The following is a 16,231-nucleotide window of genomic DNA, read 5'->3' on the forward strand; positions in this document are numbered from 1 at the left end:
CCCTCTTATAATTTAATTTTTTAATTAAATTTGTCTTATAAGTTTTACCTATTAAGATTTTACTTTATAGCTCTTATAATTTTTTTCCAACTGAAATTGGTTTTATCAATTTTAATTGAACTGGTCTTAGTTATTAACAGTTTTCAATCAAAACTTAAATCTAACACATAAAATGTGACTTATAAAAATCTTTGTCAAAATCAATCAATCAAGTAATAATAGACAAACATAACTAAAGGAGTGGGTGGTGATCAGTGACCTAAACCTAATCCATCAATCCCCCGACAAACTTATCATAAACATGGGGAAATCGGTAACCCTAGGTCGAAGAATCCCCATCAGGTTTCCAAAATGCGCACCCATTAACCTCACAACGGAATGCATGTTCCCAGTAAAAATCCACGTGGTCAGCATAAAAAATCGGCAGGCGGAGATATTTGGCACCAGATGTTTTCGCTCCTTCCACATTATCAGACCCCATTAGTGGAGTTTCTGGGAGCAATATACATTGAAGGCAGCATATTTTATTCTGTGATTGATTCTACCTAACTTAAGATCTGTCAAATTATTAGAAAATAATCACAGCTGCTGCAATTCTCCCACTTTTAAATTATTTAGTCCGGTCAAAATGAAATGACCATTTCAATATCTGTGATTATTGGGAGTCCTAGGGATTGATGTAGGCATTACTCTGAACCTGGAGAAAAATCTATGACCCAATTTCTTTTTCACAAAATACAGTGAGCCCATTACACCGGGCCCATATTTATTTTAGATGTACCTATATATAATGGGTACATGTTTAATTGCATTTTTATTACTTCCCGAGGAGATATAAAGTGCTGTTCTTTTGTATTCAGTGGATACCCATTTGGGGGAAAAGGGTTGGAAAAGCTTTATATCTCAAAAGCAGCACAGCTGAGTATTCTATTATAAGAAGAAGCTTTCAACTTGGCCGAGGTAAGCATATCTCTCGTTCAGTGTGTGAATCTCTGTTTGTGTTTTATGGTTTGCCATTTCATTTCGGTAAAAATAGGAGTGCTGCGTGTACACGTTACTTAATAGAAAGGGGAAAATATATATATTTTAAGTATTTTGCATTGTTTAATTGATGTGTTGTCCCTTTCCTGAACAAAGCATCGGTGGCACATTTGATACCTTAAAAATCAAGGTCATGTCCACTGTGCTGGTCATTCCTTGCCTTATCAGATTCTAAGTGGCTTTCATCCCTTTGCACATAGCGGGTCATTTTGGGACTTTATAATATGTTTTTGAATTACATTGACCAGTGATTTTTTTTATAAATTTGGTAATTTAGACTTTCCTAAATTTGGCAAGAGCCGCTGCTCAATATTTTTGACAGTGAAGTCAAGGACTGAAGATAGTCTAAAACGTTGAATGATGAAGAGGATTAACATTTCAAGTTTAACAGTTTTGTAGAATAATTTTAATAATTTGTTGCTAAAATATTTAGTGCTGAAGAATTTTAACTGTTTGTGTATTTAAGATACTGGTATTTTAGAATTTGAAGATTTTTTTTTTATTATAAATAGTTTATTGATAAAATTCTTTTTAAGTTACTGACAATTTTTTTCTTTTTGGTTTTTTTTAGTAGTTCTTATTATTAAGACTAGTATCTTAGAATTTTAACAATTCATCTGTTTTTAAGGTAGTCTATCTGCAAATATTTCTTAATTATTTATGATTATTAAAACAGTCATATAATATTGTATAAATTAAAATATTGAATGATTAATGAAACAATCATACAATAGATCTTCCATTGACACAATAGGTATTTTTAGTTTTCCAGAATACTTGTCAGATTGGGGCACGGAATTTAATTATAATTCATAGAGGATTCGTGTGTGTGTGTGTGTGTCTATATATATATATAAAATTTTAAAACTAAATCATTTCATAGTATGAATCTATGATTCTAGTATGGATCTATGAATCTAGTATACTTGATAATTGATTTATTTTCATGATTATAAAGAAAATCAACACATTCACATTGAATTACTGAGTTATGATCCTGATAGGATCTTTGATTCTACCTATTCTCAGACTGTGGCTTGGATCCTTGAGGATCTAGGCAGGACCCTTAATCCGCAAGGATCCAAGCAGAATCATCCGGATCTGGCCTGTCTAGGATGAATTCCGCAACTAAGCTTATTAGTAAGACTGATATGTTAGAATTTTAACAGATCATCCATTTAAGATAGTCTTAAATCTATCGGCACATTTCTCACTTAGAGAACTATTTTTTTAATAATTTTTCAAAATATAAAATGATTACTACGATAGTCATACAAAATATAATGCAATATAGTGATCATATAATAGATCTTTTTTTAATGAGGCACAAATCTCCTTTTAATAGATCCCTTTTTTGACACAATTGATGTTTTTAGTTATTCAGAACTCTTATTACTAAATCTGATATCTTAGAATTCTAATAGATCATCCATTTAAGATAGTCTTAAATCTATGGCAAATTTCTCACTCAGAAATCTATCTTTTATAATTTTTCAAAATATTAAATGATTATACAACATTATACTTTATAAGTTTTAAAAATATTAAATGATTACTACAATAGACATACAATATTATACAATATAGTGATTATACAATAGATCTTTTTTAATATAAGACATAGATCTCATTTTAATAGATCTCATTTTAAAGTACAAATCTATTTTTAATAGTAATTCAAAATATTAAATGGTTTCTAATAATTTGATAATAATTCTTTTTACAATTTATATATAAACGATAGTCAAAAGATCTATTTTATACAGACAGTCTAATAATCCATTTTATAACTTTCCAAAATATTGAATTTACAATTGATATATAAGAAATAATCTATCAATATATCTCTTTTTTAAACTTAAAAAATTGTTAAATAATTTCTTGTTAATTATCTCAACCTTATATTTTTTAAACAAAACTTACCTCAAATCTAAATCATTTGCATCCTTAACCCAAATATTACAATGATTTTTATATTTTAAAATAAATACTTCTCAATAAGGAAACACCCATGTCATCTTAACATATGTATACCATGGCCTGCTCACTTGTTTTTAATTAGTATTACACTGTTTGACTGGTGCATCTTGGGGTGTGTCCTTGTATATGTAAAGTTTCAGTTCCCTGCTATTTGCTTTGAAGTCCACCTTGGGAATCCTGATAGCAATTGTTCCCTTTATTATCACAAACAAACTGTGTTAAGGATGCATTTTGTGGTCACACACTGCCCTAAGCCTCAGGATGGTTGCTTGAACTGCTAAAATACCGGGCGAGGTATTATAAATTATTAATACCTATAATGGCATTTCACGTCTATGTGCCCAATTTTTTGACCAACTCTGTTAGTATGCCCTTTCTCTGTAATTTACATAAATTTTTTTATTTCAATGAAGATAAGATCAGTAATGTACCCCTGAACCATGTTCATATACTCCACTCTAGGTGGGTAAATTGTGAATAATAATATAATTTTTTTTTAAATCTTGGAATTGTGATTACAAGAAAATCTCTGAATAGTATAAATAGTGTCCAGTAAAATTTTTAAAACATCTTATTTAAAATAGTTGCCGATTTAGGTTCTGAATCTGCCCCATCATCCTACGATTCGAGAGGAGATTAATCTATCCTGCTAAAAAACTATGATATCTTCCCTTCTACCAAATAGATCATGTTGAGTGGTCCTAAAGCTCCTCTTTCTTATCTGAGATGTCTTTGGTTAGAGCGGGTCCTAGTCACTTTGTAGTTGAGGCCATTTTTAGATGTAAGTTAAGGTGCTGACCATCTTGCCAACTAAGGGTGTTTGGATAACACCTATGGTGCGAAGTCTTAGGGACCGATGAGCGGACTCTACAATGCAGGTGGCCAGATGTCTAAACCTCTATGCTTGAATCGTCAATGGGTGCATTAGTAGTCCAATCTACAATCTTACGCGGTACCAATAATTAAAATGGACAGTGGCAGTGCAATCAAATTGAGGTGGGCCATTCTGGGGTTCTAACTTGTTGGTCCAGAAATAAAATTTTAAGATTATTAAATCGGGGCATTGTCAGGGGGCGGTTTTTACTGAAATTGATGATGCTTTGTGAAGTTCCAAACTCTGGCTTCTTTGCATAGATATTGCTTTATGGGGGAAGATGTGGCTATATATTAACCTTGTTTTATTTCTTCTCTACATGCAGGTCTTGTTGAGGTTTGCTCTCTCCTGCAAAGAAGAGTTTTGAAATGGGTCTCTCAAGCTTCCCCAATACTGTCTCAGAGGGTGTTTTGCCGATCCTGATTGTTAACACTGCCTTATCCTTTGCCATTATCAAGGATATTTTGAGATCCATCCTTCAGATTGTAGGTCTCTCTCCATACACTGAACCTGAATCCGTCGATCCATCATGGCCTGAGAGTAATATTACCCCTGACATGGCCTATGTACATCCAGAAGCGCATCTCATTGCAGAGGAAATCAGGCAGAGCCTACCCATCAAGAGATTCAAATCTGATAATGAATCTTCAAGCAATGAAAATGATGATGATGATGGGCATGTTGAGTGTGCGGTTTGTTTGTCCAAGTTTGAAGAGGGGGACGAGATTAGGCAGCTGCCCTGCTGCCACTCCTTCCACAAAGCTTGCCTTGACAAGTGGCTGGACCATCAGCAGATCACCTGCCCTCTTTGTAGATCATGCCTCTTAACAGAAGATGCAGCACAGAAAATGAGGCTCAGCGAACAGGCCCTTACAGATGAACTCATATTCTGGTACTCTTCCTTCCAAGAATCTGGCTATCATGGTATGTGGATTGAGAGGTAAAGATTCAAAATCAATTTGGATTCTGCTTTGGATTAGGGTACTGATCCATTTCTTTGGAGATTATGTGAGCTTGTTAGATTTGAGGCTGGATAAGGAAATGAGCTTCATGTTTTGCGGCTGTTTCCCTTACAAAAGCAATCCTATTTTCTCTCTTTCATATCGTTAAAGGAGCTACTTTTGTATATAGCAGGAAGGCATATACTTAGTAAAGCAAAGGGTTTTTTAGCGGTGGCATAATATGGACTGAAAAGGATCGATGGATCTCAGATCCACCTGTATATCCCACTCACAAAAAGCCCCACAGATGAAGAATGGCATATGTAAGAGTCTTTCTCATGGAATGGGTAGTACAAACTCCATTCCAAGAATTTTATTTTATAGATTTAGTACTCTAGCCTGGTTTAGTCTGAGCAGTGAAGTTTTGCTGGACTTCCGCTCTGCTATAACTGAACATCAATTTAGGAGACCTGTATGTGATAAAGATTTACTACACTGTTTGAAATTGAATCATGGAAAATTTATTATTACGTGGGTTTTATAACAAGGAGCTAAGATTAATGTTAGGAATGTACAATACTTTATTTTAAAAGATTTACGGTTTCAAGCTATTATCTTGAACATTTTACCTCAGATACATGGTAACATGATTTGATTCGTTGTTATCTTGATATGCTTTCTTGCAATTCAATTTTCCTTTCTTCATCCTTGAAGTATCGGAATGAGGGATTTTAATACCATATGGGTGACTTTAATGGTAGTCCTTCTGAATAGAGAATACTTTAAAAAGAGGTATTTAGTGAAACTATCATCCTTAATATTTTTGCTTTAACTACAGGCCCAACGATTCATTCTCGATGTCTATGCTTTCTTGCACTTTTTGAATCAAAGAACTTCAACATTTTGTGGGTACTTTGATACAATGGGCTAGTCCTAAGAATTAAAGATTTTTCCTCCCAAAAAAATTGTGTGAAGCAGTCATTTCTAACATTTTTTTGCAACAATCTGTCTCATTATTCGTCATTGATTTTGATGTTCTCCTGCACTTGGAACTCCCTTAGCATTTACACAGATACATTTAGATGTCTGTTGATGAACACTTAATAGTCCAGTTGCCTTGGTTCTTGAAGTTAATGGGGTTGAAGATATATGTTTCATTGCTTCAGAGAGAAGCCTAGAAGGTGGACTTTCATTAACCGAGCTCGTACACTAAATCCCCCTTTTTTTGAGACCTTAAATGTGTAGGCAATGAACAGTGCGAAATCTGGTAAATTGACTGTGACGGGAGATGCATCTCTATAATGGCTAGAATGTTGGACAAATTGGTGCTTAGTGTTGGTGGATGTGAAAAGCTAAAAGATGGGCATGAGATATTTTTCATTCGCAGGTTTCAGTTATTACTTGGAATCTTTTGGTAGTCCATAATGTTTGGCTGTATTCTTCTACCCGCCTAGGTCTGATGGGGATCTATCAAATGTATTTCCCGCAAAGCTTTTCTTTGATGACAGGTCTCTTTCAACAAAGTTAAGGTCTAGGCGATTACATAAAGATGCTCAAGGTTGGCTGGTTCGAAGCAAGAATCATGTTCGAAGATGTTTCTTCTTTGAAATTAAGCTCAATCTGTTTTAGCATTGGACTGTTAGTGCTAATTTCCAAAGAACAGCATCAAGACATCTATGTAAAGCTTTGAATCGCTCCTCAAGCTTTGCTGGGCTTTACCCCATTATTGAAATGGAAACAATTAAAATTTGAAGAATTGCATTTAGCTGTCTCTGCCATGTTTTGGTATGTTGGAGCCCTTGAGGTGTAAAGATCTGAAAATCTGTGAAGGTTTTGTTTGAAACTTGAGCCAAAAATCAGGTCCATTAACCAGTCTAGGAAAAAACAGAGTGCACCAATTCCGACCTCATTCCGCTATTTGCATTCAATTAGGGTTTTTTCTTAATAATGCACGTAATAGGTTCGGACTCCAAATTTCTTATGAAGGTGTGGAAAGAGTGGTGGTGGAATTGAAACATTGCCTTGAAGAAATTATTCTTGGGCTATTTTACATGGTTCTTAGTTGCTGCTTTTTCATTTTTTTTGGAAAAATATATTATTGATGGGACTTAAATTGTTATCCTAAACCTTATCACTTTGCATTTATTTAAGAGAATATGATATCCTAGATCTAAGTTTTAAAGTTTTCATTTTCTTCCTTGCTTGGTCTATGTTATGGTGTATCTTGAGGAGAAAGGTCCATGCATATTGGTATTTCTTAAATTAGGAAAAATGTACCTTTGACTAAAATTAAAAAAATCAAAAATGCAAAAATATAATGAATTTTATTGAAATTTTTAACATTTGTTCTTCACATAGCAAACTCAAAACTATTAATCACAACTCCATAGAGTTTTAAACAACTTATAATTCCTTCTAACATATTGCCACAAGTTTTCTAGGTTAAATAATAAAAAAGAGGAATATTTGGATAGTTGGCATTCTTACGATAAAAACCATTTGAATGTCACACCTAGGCAACATGACTATAATAATAAAAATATAGGTAGTACCTTATATAAGAGGAAGTTGCCAAAAAGACGTTTTTTTTTTCCTCCCAAAGAGAAGGGAAACAATTGAATGTGTGTGACCAACTCTTTTAATGAGGTCCAATAGACAATGACCCTAGGGGTAGATTAGGAGGAGGATTTGTACTAATGGTGTATACGATTGTTCCACTAATCAAGAAGAATCTAGAGGTGTTAAAATTTTAGAGCCGCCCTTTCAACCTAATCCTCCATCTAAAAACAAGGAAAGAGTATGAACTTCTAAATTATTAGGTTTCTTAATACTTTTGGAGCTCAAACTGAATAATTGCTCCAAAAAAATTCACTGAATTTTAACAATTTAAAAGCTCGGCATGTTGTAGGTCAAACAAAATAACTTACCAAAAGTAAATCCATAGACAAACACTTTAGATTGATAAACAAATCCACAAAAGGTACTTAACTGTCTCAATATGTTGTAGGAGACGAATCTAATTGGCGCAAGCTATTCTCTAGACAAAGTACCAAAAGTCACATATTTCTTTTTTCAAATCTCCAAAAATATTGTAATTTTTTCTCAATTTTTTTACTATTTTCTATTACAAAACATAGACATATATCAAGGAGAAAATATGAAAATGAAGGAATCATAAAAAAAGAATGAAAGAATGAATCATCTTTTACTCACCATTATAGACAAGGGAGCAACAAACATGGCTACTGAAACAACCACCCCAATGATCCAAACAAATAGTTCTCCTCCTATGACATGAAATTTGCTGTAATTTGCTATAGATGTCAAGAATTTCATTTAGGTTGGAATTTAAGTTGCTATTTACCATGGTATTGTTCCCCTTAAGTAGTTGTTTATGTTTCTTGTTTGCATTTTTTTTTAAAATCATATTCTCCAATGTTTTTTGTCGTCAATACTATCATTTGATCATGTACTTGCAACATTTATAATGGCTCAAACTTCATTCAATTGAAAGCATGAGTAATAGTTATTGGCTATCTATTTCATTTCTCTTACCACCAAATTATATACCATACCCATCAGATCCATATATGTTAGAGGTTGGAAATGGTAATATGACCAGATATCTCCATTGTTGGTTCATAATGGTCTTTGGAGGTTTTATAGAGGAGGCAATGCACTGTAATTTGGTTTAACCAGTGAATTTTAAGACGACGCTTTAGGCAAGTTGAATGGTAGCCTAACTAGGAGCAATCATATAATAGAGAAGCTAAACTTGTAAAGGGTGATCGAATGAGCCAAACCAATGGTTCAAGGATGTGTGTGAGTGTCCTAATAATAATTAATATCCTATTGGGACATGAAACTCTTGTAATATTTATCGCAGAATGCTATTGTATCTACCTCCATAGTTGATTGCATAGCCCACTTGATCACCTCCACACTTTCGGCCAATTCCAAAACCCATGCCAAAACCATGGAAATTACATCCATATTTGACTTGTACCTATGTTTGGCATTAAAAAACTCCCCTCCAATAAATTCTATCACCACATCCACAAATTCTCTGTCCCTAAAATTGAATAGCCACTTCAACTGTTGGACCAAAACTGGTCCAGAAAAGGTAGCTTGTTGCCTACAAGACAACAATGCAAGTGTCACTTCCATCGCCACCACTATAACTAATAACAAACAAACACCATAGTAGGGAAACAGGGACACCTACCCTTCTTATAGCGGCCCTCTACATTAGAGCATATTGCCTTTGGAAACCATTGGTGCAAGCATATAAGGATCAGCCAAAGAGGGCATCGCCATTGAAGCATATAAATATTGTGATATCAGAGACAACTTGGTGTAGGGAACCATCACCATGAAATTTTGGGTCATGATTAGTAGGTTCTTATGTCATGTTAGTTTATGGATTTAGTTATTTCATATCATGTTCAAATTAAGGTCATGTTGACCAATTTCTTGTTTTAAGCATTATGGGTCATAGTGCGTCAAAAGTGGAAAAATTCCATGCAAGGGCATGAATGGGGTATAATGTAGTATTAAAAGGTCTTAATAATCTTTTAAACCTAAACTGGGTGTTTAGGAAGCATGAGAAATTGTAAAATGCAAAATATACAAAAGAGTGTAAAATTGTCAACAATTTGTGCAAAATGGCAAGTGTTAGAAGGTGAACAGTCATCCACTTGAATGACCTCTTAGAGAATGTGAAAGCTCTTGTTTTTTTGTTATAAAACATTACATCTTCATGTAGAAGATAGGTGGAGAATGTGTGGAGAAGAAGAATAAAGTGTTTTGTATATGTTTGTGAAATAAAAATCAGCATTTTGGTGTAATATTGTTGGTATACTAGTATTAAATTTACAGTCCTTCTATCTTCTTTTGGAATTCGTGGTTGTGATGATTTAAAGCTTCCTATTCATGGTGAAGAGCATAATACTTCTATGGTTGATTGAACATTTGTTTATTACCATTATATTATTACCAAGTATGCATTACTTGTTGTTTGGATAGTAAATTCCATATATTTTCAGAATATGGTGTGATAGTGATTGCATGTTTTTTTGTTTTTTTGTTTGTTTGTTTGTTTCATGGAAGTAGAGAAGATGGTGAAAGGTTTTTGTGTTGTTAATATGGTGCTAGCAGGAGTCTACACCATAACTCAATCCCCCATAAAGTTATGAACTTGAAATCAGCAAATGTTGTTGTAAATAAAAGTAGTGAATCAACATTGTAAAGAAACTATGATAAAAGTTTTATGAGAGCTGCATAGTATTGGAAGGTTGGTAAGAATCCATGGGATGTTAAGAAACATTTTTAAAAGTATATAGCTGATATATTGAAGTTTGGAGTCAGCAATTACACTTAAGAATGAAACCCTCACCAAGGACGGGTTTGAAAGTTTAATCATCTACTCAAAGACAAGGAGCCTGACATTCAATAGTTTGAAGATTCATAATAAGGTAATGATAACTTCAAGTTCATTGATGGTGTTATTTGAGATTTTTAAGAGTTTGTGACATGAGTATGAGTTTTAGGCCAATTAACTAGAATAGGGCCTTCGGGTTATATATCTTATTTGATAGTTAGAAATCTATAATTTTGGAATTAAGTCAAATTTAGTAATGGGTATCTCAATCTACCTTTAGTTTTGGTAGAGTTGTATTTATTATGTTAATCCCAAGGTAGAGTTGTAAGGGAGAGTCCACATAGGAAGAGTTTGTGAGAATTGATGTTTTGAAGCCCACTAAGGTGTATAAAACTTTATGCATGTTTGGAATCTCATTATTGGTGATGAATTTAAGCCTTTGGAAGTAGTTTGGGTTTAAGTGAAGGTATAGATAGAGGCATTTGGAATAGGTGAGGTAGTATGAGGAATAGGCCAATCACCTGGTCTCTAATCTTGGAGAATCCTAAGGGATAGCATATGATATGCTTAGGTAAGGTTGGAAGAAGCCTAGCCTAGTAGCTTAAGAGTTTGGTAATAAGAAACAAGATCATCACCTCCTCCTTGCATCACAACTTTAGTACTATTTAACAACATAATAATATTGTCATTGTTGATCTCAGATTGGTTTTGACAAGTAAGTTTCTATACGCTTAAGTCATTTACATAGTTCATGCTGAATAAGTAGCATATACCAAGCACACCATGTATAAGTTAAAGCATATCGAGTCACTCAAGTGCCAAGCAAAAAGTATATGTGGAGTGAGTTAGGTGTCAAGCAAATAGTACACATCGAGTCATTCAGATGCTAAGTCACAGTATTGAAATTAGTATATGTCGAGCATCAGGGACTTCAGATGCCGAGTAGCTCAGTTTTCTCATAGTTTTTTGTATTGACACAAACTACTATGTAAACCATTTTAAAGCCGAATTACAAATTGAATTATCATATTTTGGTGATAAGGATGAATCTTAAGTTGGAATCTCTATGCATTACATGCATCCAATCAATTAAAAGAAAGGTTTAAGAGGCAAAATGGGTGAATCACAGTCATTGATTCACACCTAACCCTAAGTCACTTAGGTCTTCTTAAGGAGGACAAAACCTAAACTTTCAATGAAAGTGAAAGGGAATGTATGAATGATTAAGGAGAGTTTTTCATGCGAAAACCAAGACATTCACGGTGACCAAGGTATTATGATCTAAAATTGCATTGCAGAATTAGTTAAAGGAGAGTAAAGGAAAGAAATAGTGAATAGCAGAGAGACATCTGATCAAGAAGGATCAAGTATACATCATTTTAGAGGTAATCTGTCATCAAGCAACAAAGTGTTAACCACAAGATCAATGCTGAGACATTCTAATAGGTGAAACAATTAAATATCTTAATAGAGTAGTTCTAATGGGCTATATTGAAATCCTCTAACAAGATGCTTACTTAATTGTGAGTTGAAGTCCTTTAACAAAGCACACATTTAACTAGGTGTTGAAATCCTTTAATAGGGCAAGACCTAACAGTCTTTGTAAGCCTTTAACAGGTCAGATTTTTTACAGGGTATATCATGGTTCATGATCAAACATTGTAACCTTCATTAGATCCACTTTATTACTATAGTAGTGAAGATTTTTGGGTGTCATCCCCACCCCAGTTTTACCTTCTCATTGGAGGGTTTCTAGGTAATCAAAACTTGTGTCATATGTGTGAATGCTTATTTTACATGTTTTAGATGTACATGTTTTACATGCTATTTTAGTTTACTTATTGAATATGTGAGATGGATGTGTGGTGAATATTTTATAGGTCAAAAGCATTGATTCACTCACCCCCTCGCTCAGAAGTTTATCTTTCCTATTGTAATTCCAACAATTGGTATCAAAGCCTAGTTCTCCAAAAGAGAAGCTTTGTAGCTTTGAGGAAAGATCTTGAAAATGGAAGTCTACAAGTTGGGAAAGATTATTGAGAATTAGGAGATTGAAATACATCTTATTCTACATCAGTTGAATGAAGAAAGAGAAGATTTAAATAAATCTTTAAAAAGAAGGAAGGAGATTGTTATTCAAAAGAATGACACACAATATAAAGAGATAGACACTACTAAGGTATTTGCAAATGGAAACTCTAATGAATTTGATGTAGTGGTTGCAAATCTAATGGAAAAGAACAGAGCCCAAGTTGAAGAAATCAGAAATCTCAAGAGAGAACAAGAATCTCAAGCCATAGAAGTGACTAAACAGAAAAAGAAAGCTATAGAAGAAAAAGTCATGACCGAAAATGACAAAAGGATTTTGACCAGTAGACTAGAAGAGACATCATCGGAGGTAACTAGGACTTCTAACATGCAATCAAAAAAATTGGGTCAGATGATGAATGAAAACCATGAACTAAATGCGAAGGACATTGAGATAACAACATTGAAGTTACAGAATGAACAACTGAGCAATGATCTAAAAAGAGAAAATGAGTTTGTTGAAAGTTTCAATAAACCTAATGAAGCTATCAAGTACTTTGAACAAATGATAAGATCCCCTAGATCTAACAATGATACATCTGGACTAGGATACACAGGTATTGAAGAAGGAGAATTGTCTAAAAGTGGTGAAGAAATGATGTAGGGGCATCCTCGATGTAAGGGCAATCTTGTATCACCCAAAAATATTTTATTTTCAAACTTTTCTATTTCAATAAGTGCTAGTAGACAAAGTGTTACTATTAATGGGAACTTGCTATTTTTAGTAAGTTTGTCATATAAACTCGGAATGCTCTCATTTTCTACAGGAAGGTTCATTTTAGAGATATAAGCCTATCATAAAGATCTGATTGCTTCATCTTAAGTAGTAGAGAAGTTATTGTGGATTTTCAATGGAAAAATTTGCAGAAAAATCTCCAGGCTCACTGTTGGAGGCCTTAGAGTGCCCGGATGAGGTCTGAAAACTCGACAAAAGAGCACTAGCACAATTTCTAGCCTATAGATCAGGAGCTAGTGTTTCTAAAAAGTGGTTATAATAGCCAATTGGAGCAACGGTTCATGAGTTATGGCCTTCCAAAGTTGGGCTACCCAAAATTTCTAAAATAATTATCAAAGATGTATTTGGCCGACTCTATATGTTTTGTTAGGGCCTGTCAACCCAAGGTATTAAGTTTGAGCATCTATAACCTTCCTGGGAAATATAAAACTACCTATTTAAGAAAGGCCCGAACATTGTCTAGGATAGCTCTGGGCGATAGTTCGCAGCTTGTCTTACAAATTATTGTACTGAAGGCACCCGTGGTGGTTAGCATATTGTACTTATGAATTTTGTAATTCTGGATTTGCAGTGCAAATAAGAAGTCCATATTTGTTCTCACATTTGTTGTTGTTTCTTTGTTTTTGTAATGAGTTTATGGTATTAAGGAGAGCGCCCTGCATTAAGTGGTATCAAAGCTAGTGTTCTTGAGTGTGTGTACAAATTGCTGACTATGAGATAATTCACTCTAGAACCATGGTTTGGGCTAAGCATGTAGATAGATCATCGATTGTGAAGCAGTTTGCACTAGGGTTTTAGTGGAAGCACACAAAAAATGCCTCCACAAAGAGAGCATAGCGGAAGAGCTGTAGGTGTTACACCTGAGGGTTTCCAAGCCCTCCAAAGGCAAATGCAAGCATTAGAAGAACAAATGCAAAGAGGAATAAATCTTCCAGTAAGAGATGAAAGTGAGGATGAGGACAAAGTAGAAGAAAATGTCAGAGCAGAGGCAATACTAAACCCAGAGGAAGAGAGGCTTTTTAGGGCCATCTCAAAGATTGAAAAAAGACCTAAGTTTGAAGTTCCCACATTTTCGAGAAATCTTAATCTAGAGGAGCTGATGGCTTGGATCAATGAACTGGAGTAGTACTTTGAGTATAAAGATATTGAAGATCTTGATAGAGTCAAGTTTGTGAAGGCAAAACTGAAGGGACATGAGAAGATCTGGTGGCAGGAGGTTCAGTTGGAATGAAATAGAAAGGGAAAGGAAAAAATCACCAAATGGGAATGGATGGTAGCTAAACTAAAGTGACAATTCATTCCTGTGGATTATGAGCTTGATCTATTGAAGAAAATGCAAGGGTTGAAGCAAGTGAGGAAATCTATTCAAGAGTATACCAAAGAGTTCTATCGAGTTCTCATAAGAACCAACCATGCAGAAGTTGATAAGGAGAAAGTCATTCGTTATCTTAAAATAGGTTAAGGCCAAGCATTCAGGATGAGCTAAATTGGTTTGAATGAACAATATTGAGGAGGCATACCACTTTGTCCTAAGTGTTGAGGAGAAATTGAGCAAGAAGTTTGACAATAAGAATAGTGTAAGAGGTCACGGTGGAAGATTTGGTGGATGATCTTATGGTGGTTGTAATGATGATCAAAAGAACAAAGATGAGGTTGGAAGTAGTAGTCAGAACCAAAGGGGAAACAATTTAATCGTTTCCATGATCAGAACAATAGAAGTCAGAGAGGAAGAGGTAGAGGACAAGGATCTGGAAGAGAAGGCTTCTATGGGAAATGTTTTCACTACAAGGAAGAAGGGCATAGACCATTTGAATGTACCCAACACCAAGGAAGGAAAGATCGAAGAATAGAAGGCCAAGCCAAAGTTGCAGATGTTGATGAAGATGACAGATCCTCACATTCTGAAGATGTTAAAAGAGGAGAAGCCCTAGTTAACCAAAGCGTCTTGCTGAGTGGTGAGAATGAACCTGAACAAGGAAGGAGCTTGTTTCGCACAAGGTGCAGATGTGAAGATAAGTGTTGTGATATGATCATTGATGGTGGAAGTACTGACAATCTGGTGTCAACAATGATGGTCACCAAGTTGAAGCTGAAAAGGAAGAAACACTTGCGCCCATACCGTATTGGTTGGGTGCAAGATGACCATAAGGTCATGGTCAATGAGCAGTGCTCAGTGAAGTTCAAAATTGGAAGATACTAGGATGAGGAACTATGTGATATTATACCTATGGACATATGTCATGTGTTGTTGGGTATGCCATGATAGTTTGACAAGTATGTTGTACACGATGAGCGAAATACCTACACTCTAACTAAGGATGGAGTGAAACATAAGTTGAAGTCGTTGAAGGATAAAGAAGAAACGGTATGTAGTGGTGCTAGAATATGTTTTGTTGATGGAAAATACTTTCTTAAAGGTATGAAGCATAAGCATATGTGTTTTTCTATCATTCCTAAAGATAGTAAAGAAGAAGTAGAGGAGATACCTGCAAAAGTCGTAGATATGTTGAGAGAGATTTTTGATATAGTATTAGATAATGTACCTGAAGGATTGCCCCCAATGAGGAAGATTAGTCACCAGATGGATTTGGTTCCAGGAGCCAGTTTGCCAAAAAAGGTAGTGCACAAAATGACACCAACGGAAAGTGAAGAGTTGAACAAGAAAGTTCACAAGTTGCCGCAGAAGGGGTTGATTTGAGAGAGTTTGAGTCCATGTGTTGTACCAACAATATTAGCACCAAAAAAGAATGGAGGATGTAGGATGTGCACATATTCTCACACTATCAACGAGATCACAATAAAGTATACATTTTCATTGCCAAGGATGGATGATATTATGGACTATTTGAGTGGAGCTAAGTATTTCACAAAGATAGATCTGAAGAGTGGGTACCATGAGACTCATATCATAGAGGGTGATGAGTGGAAGACTAATTTCAAGACAAAGGAAGGACTATATGAGTGATTAGTCATGCCTTTTGGGCTAACCAATGTATCGAGCACTTTCATGAGGCTCATGAATGAGGTACTGAAGGAGTTTCTAGGAAAGTTTGTCATTATTTACCTAGATGATATATTGATCTTTAGTAAGACATTGGAGGACCATTTGATTTATATTCGTAAGGTGTTTGATAAGTTAAGGGAAGAAAAGTTGTTGATAAACCTGAAGAAGTGCAGTTTTGTAAAGGAGT

General features: G+C 34.7%; 1 protein-coding gene across 3 annotated transcripts; it reads left to right on the forward strand.

Moving 5' to 3' along the window:
- Positions 1 to 442: 442 nt before the first annotated feature.
- LOC149580506 (putative E3 ubiquitin-protein ligase XERICO) lies at positions 443 to 5,366 on the forward strand. Of its 3 annotated transcripts, none has more exons than XM_089791398.1 (2): positions 443 to 960; positions 4,221 to 5,366. In XM_089791398.1, the coding sequence occupies exon 2, from the start codon at positions 4,264 to 4,266 to the stop codon at positions 4,837 to 4,839; it is 576 nt and encodes a 191-aa protein (XP_089647524.1). In that variant the 5' UTR covers positions 443 to 960; positions 4,221 to 4,263; the 3' UTR covers positions 4,840 to 5,366. The 3 variants fall into 3 exon arrangements, with proteins under 3 accessions (XP_089647524.1, XP_089647539.1, XP_089647531.1); XM_089791413.1 differs by lacking the exon at positions 443 to 960 and adding an exon at positions 3,539 to 4,017; XM_089791405.1 differs by lacking the exon at positions 443 to 960 and adding an exon at positions 4,038 to 4,123.
- The last annotated feature ends 10,865 nt before the right edge of the window (positions 5,367 to 16,231 follow it).

Source organism: Cupressus sempervirens, chromosome 1 (genome assembly GCF_028749045.1).
Source record: "Cupressus sempervirens isolate cs-2001-9-10 chromosome 1, ASM2874904v1, whole genome shotgun sequence".
NCBI lineage: Eukaryota > Viridiplantae > Streptophyta > Pinopsida > Cupressales > Cupressaceae > Cupressus > Cupressus sempervirens.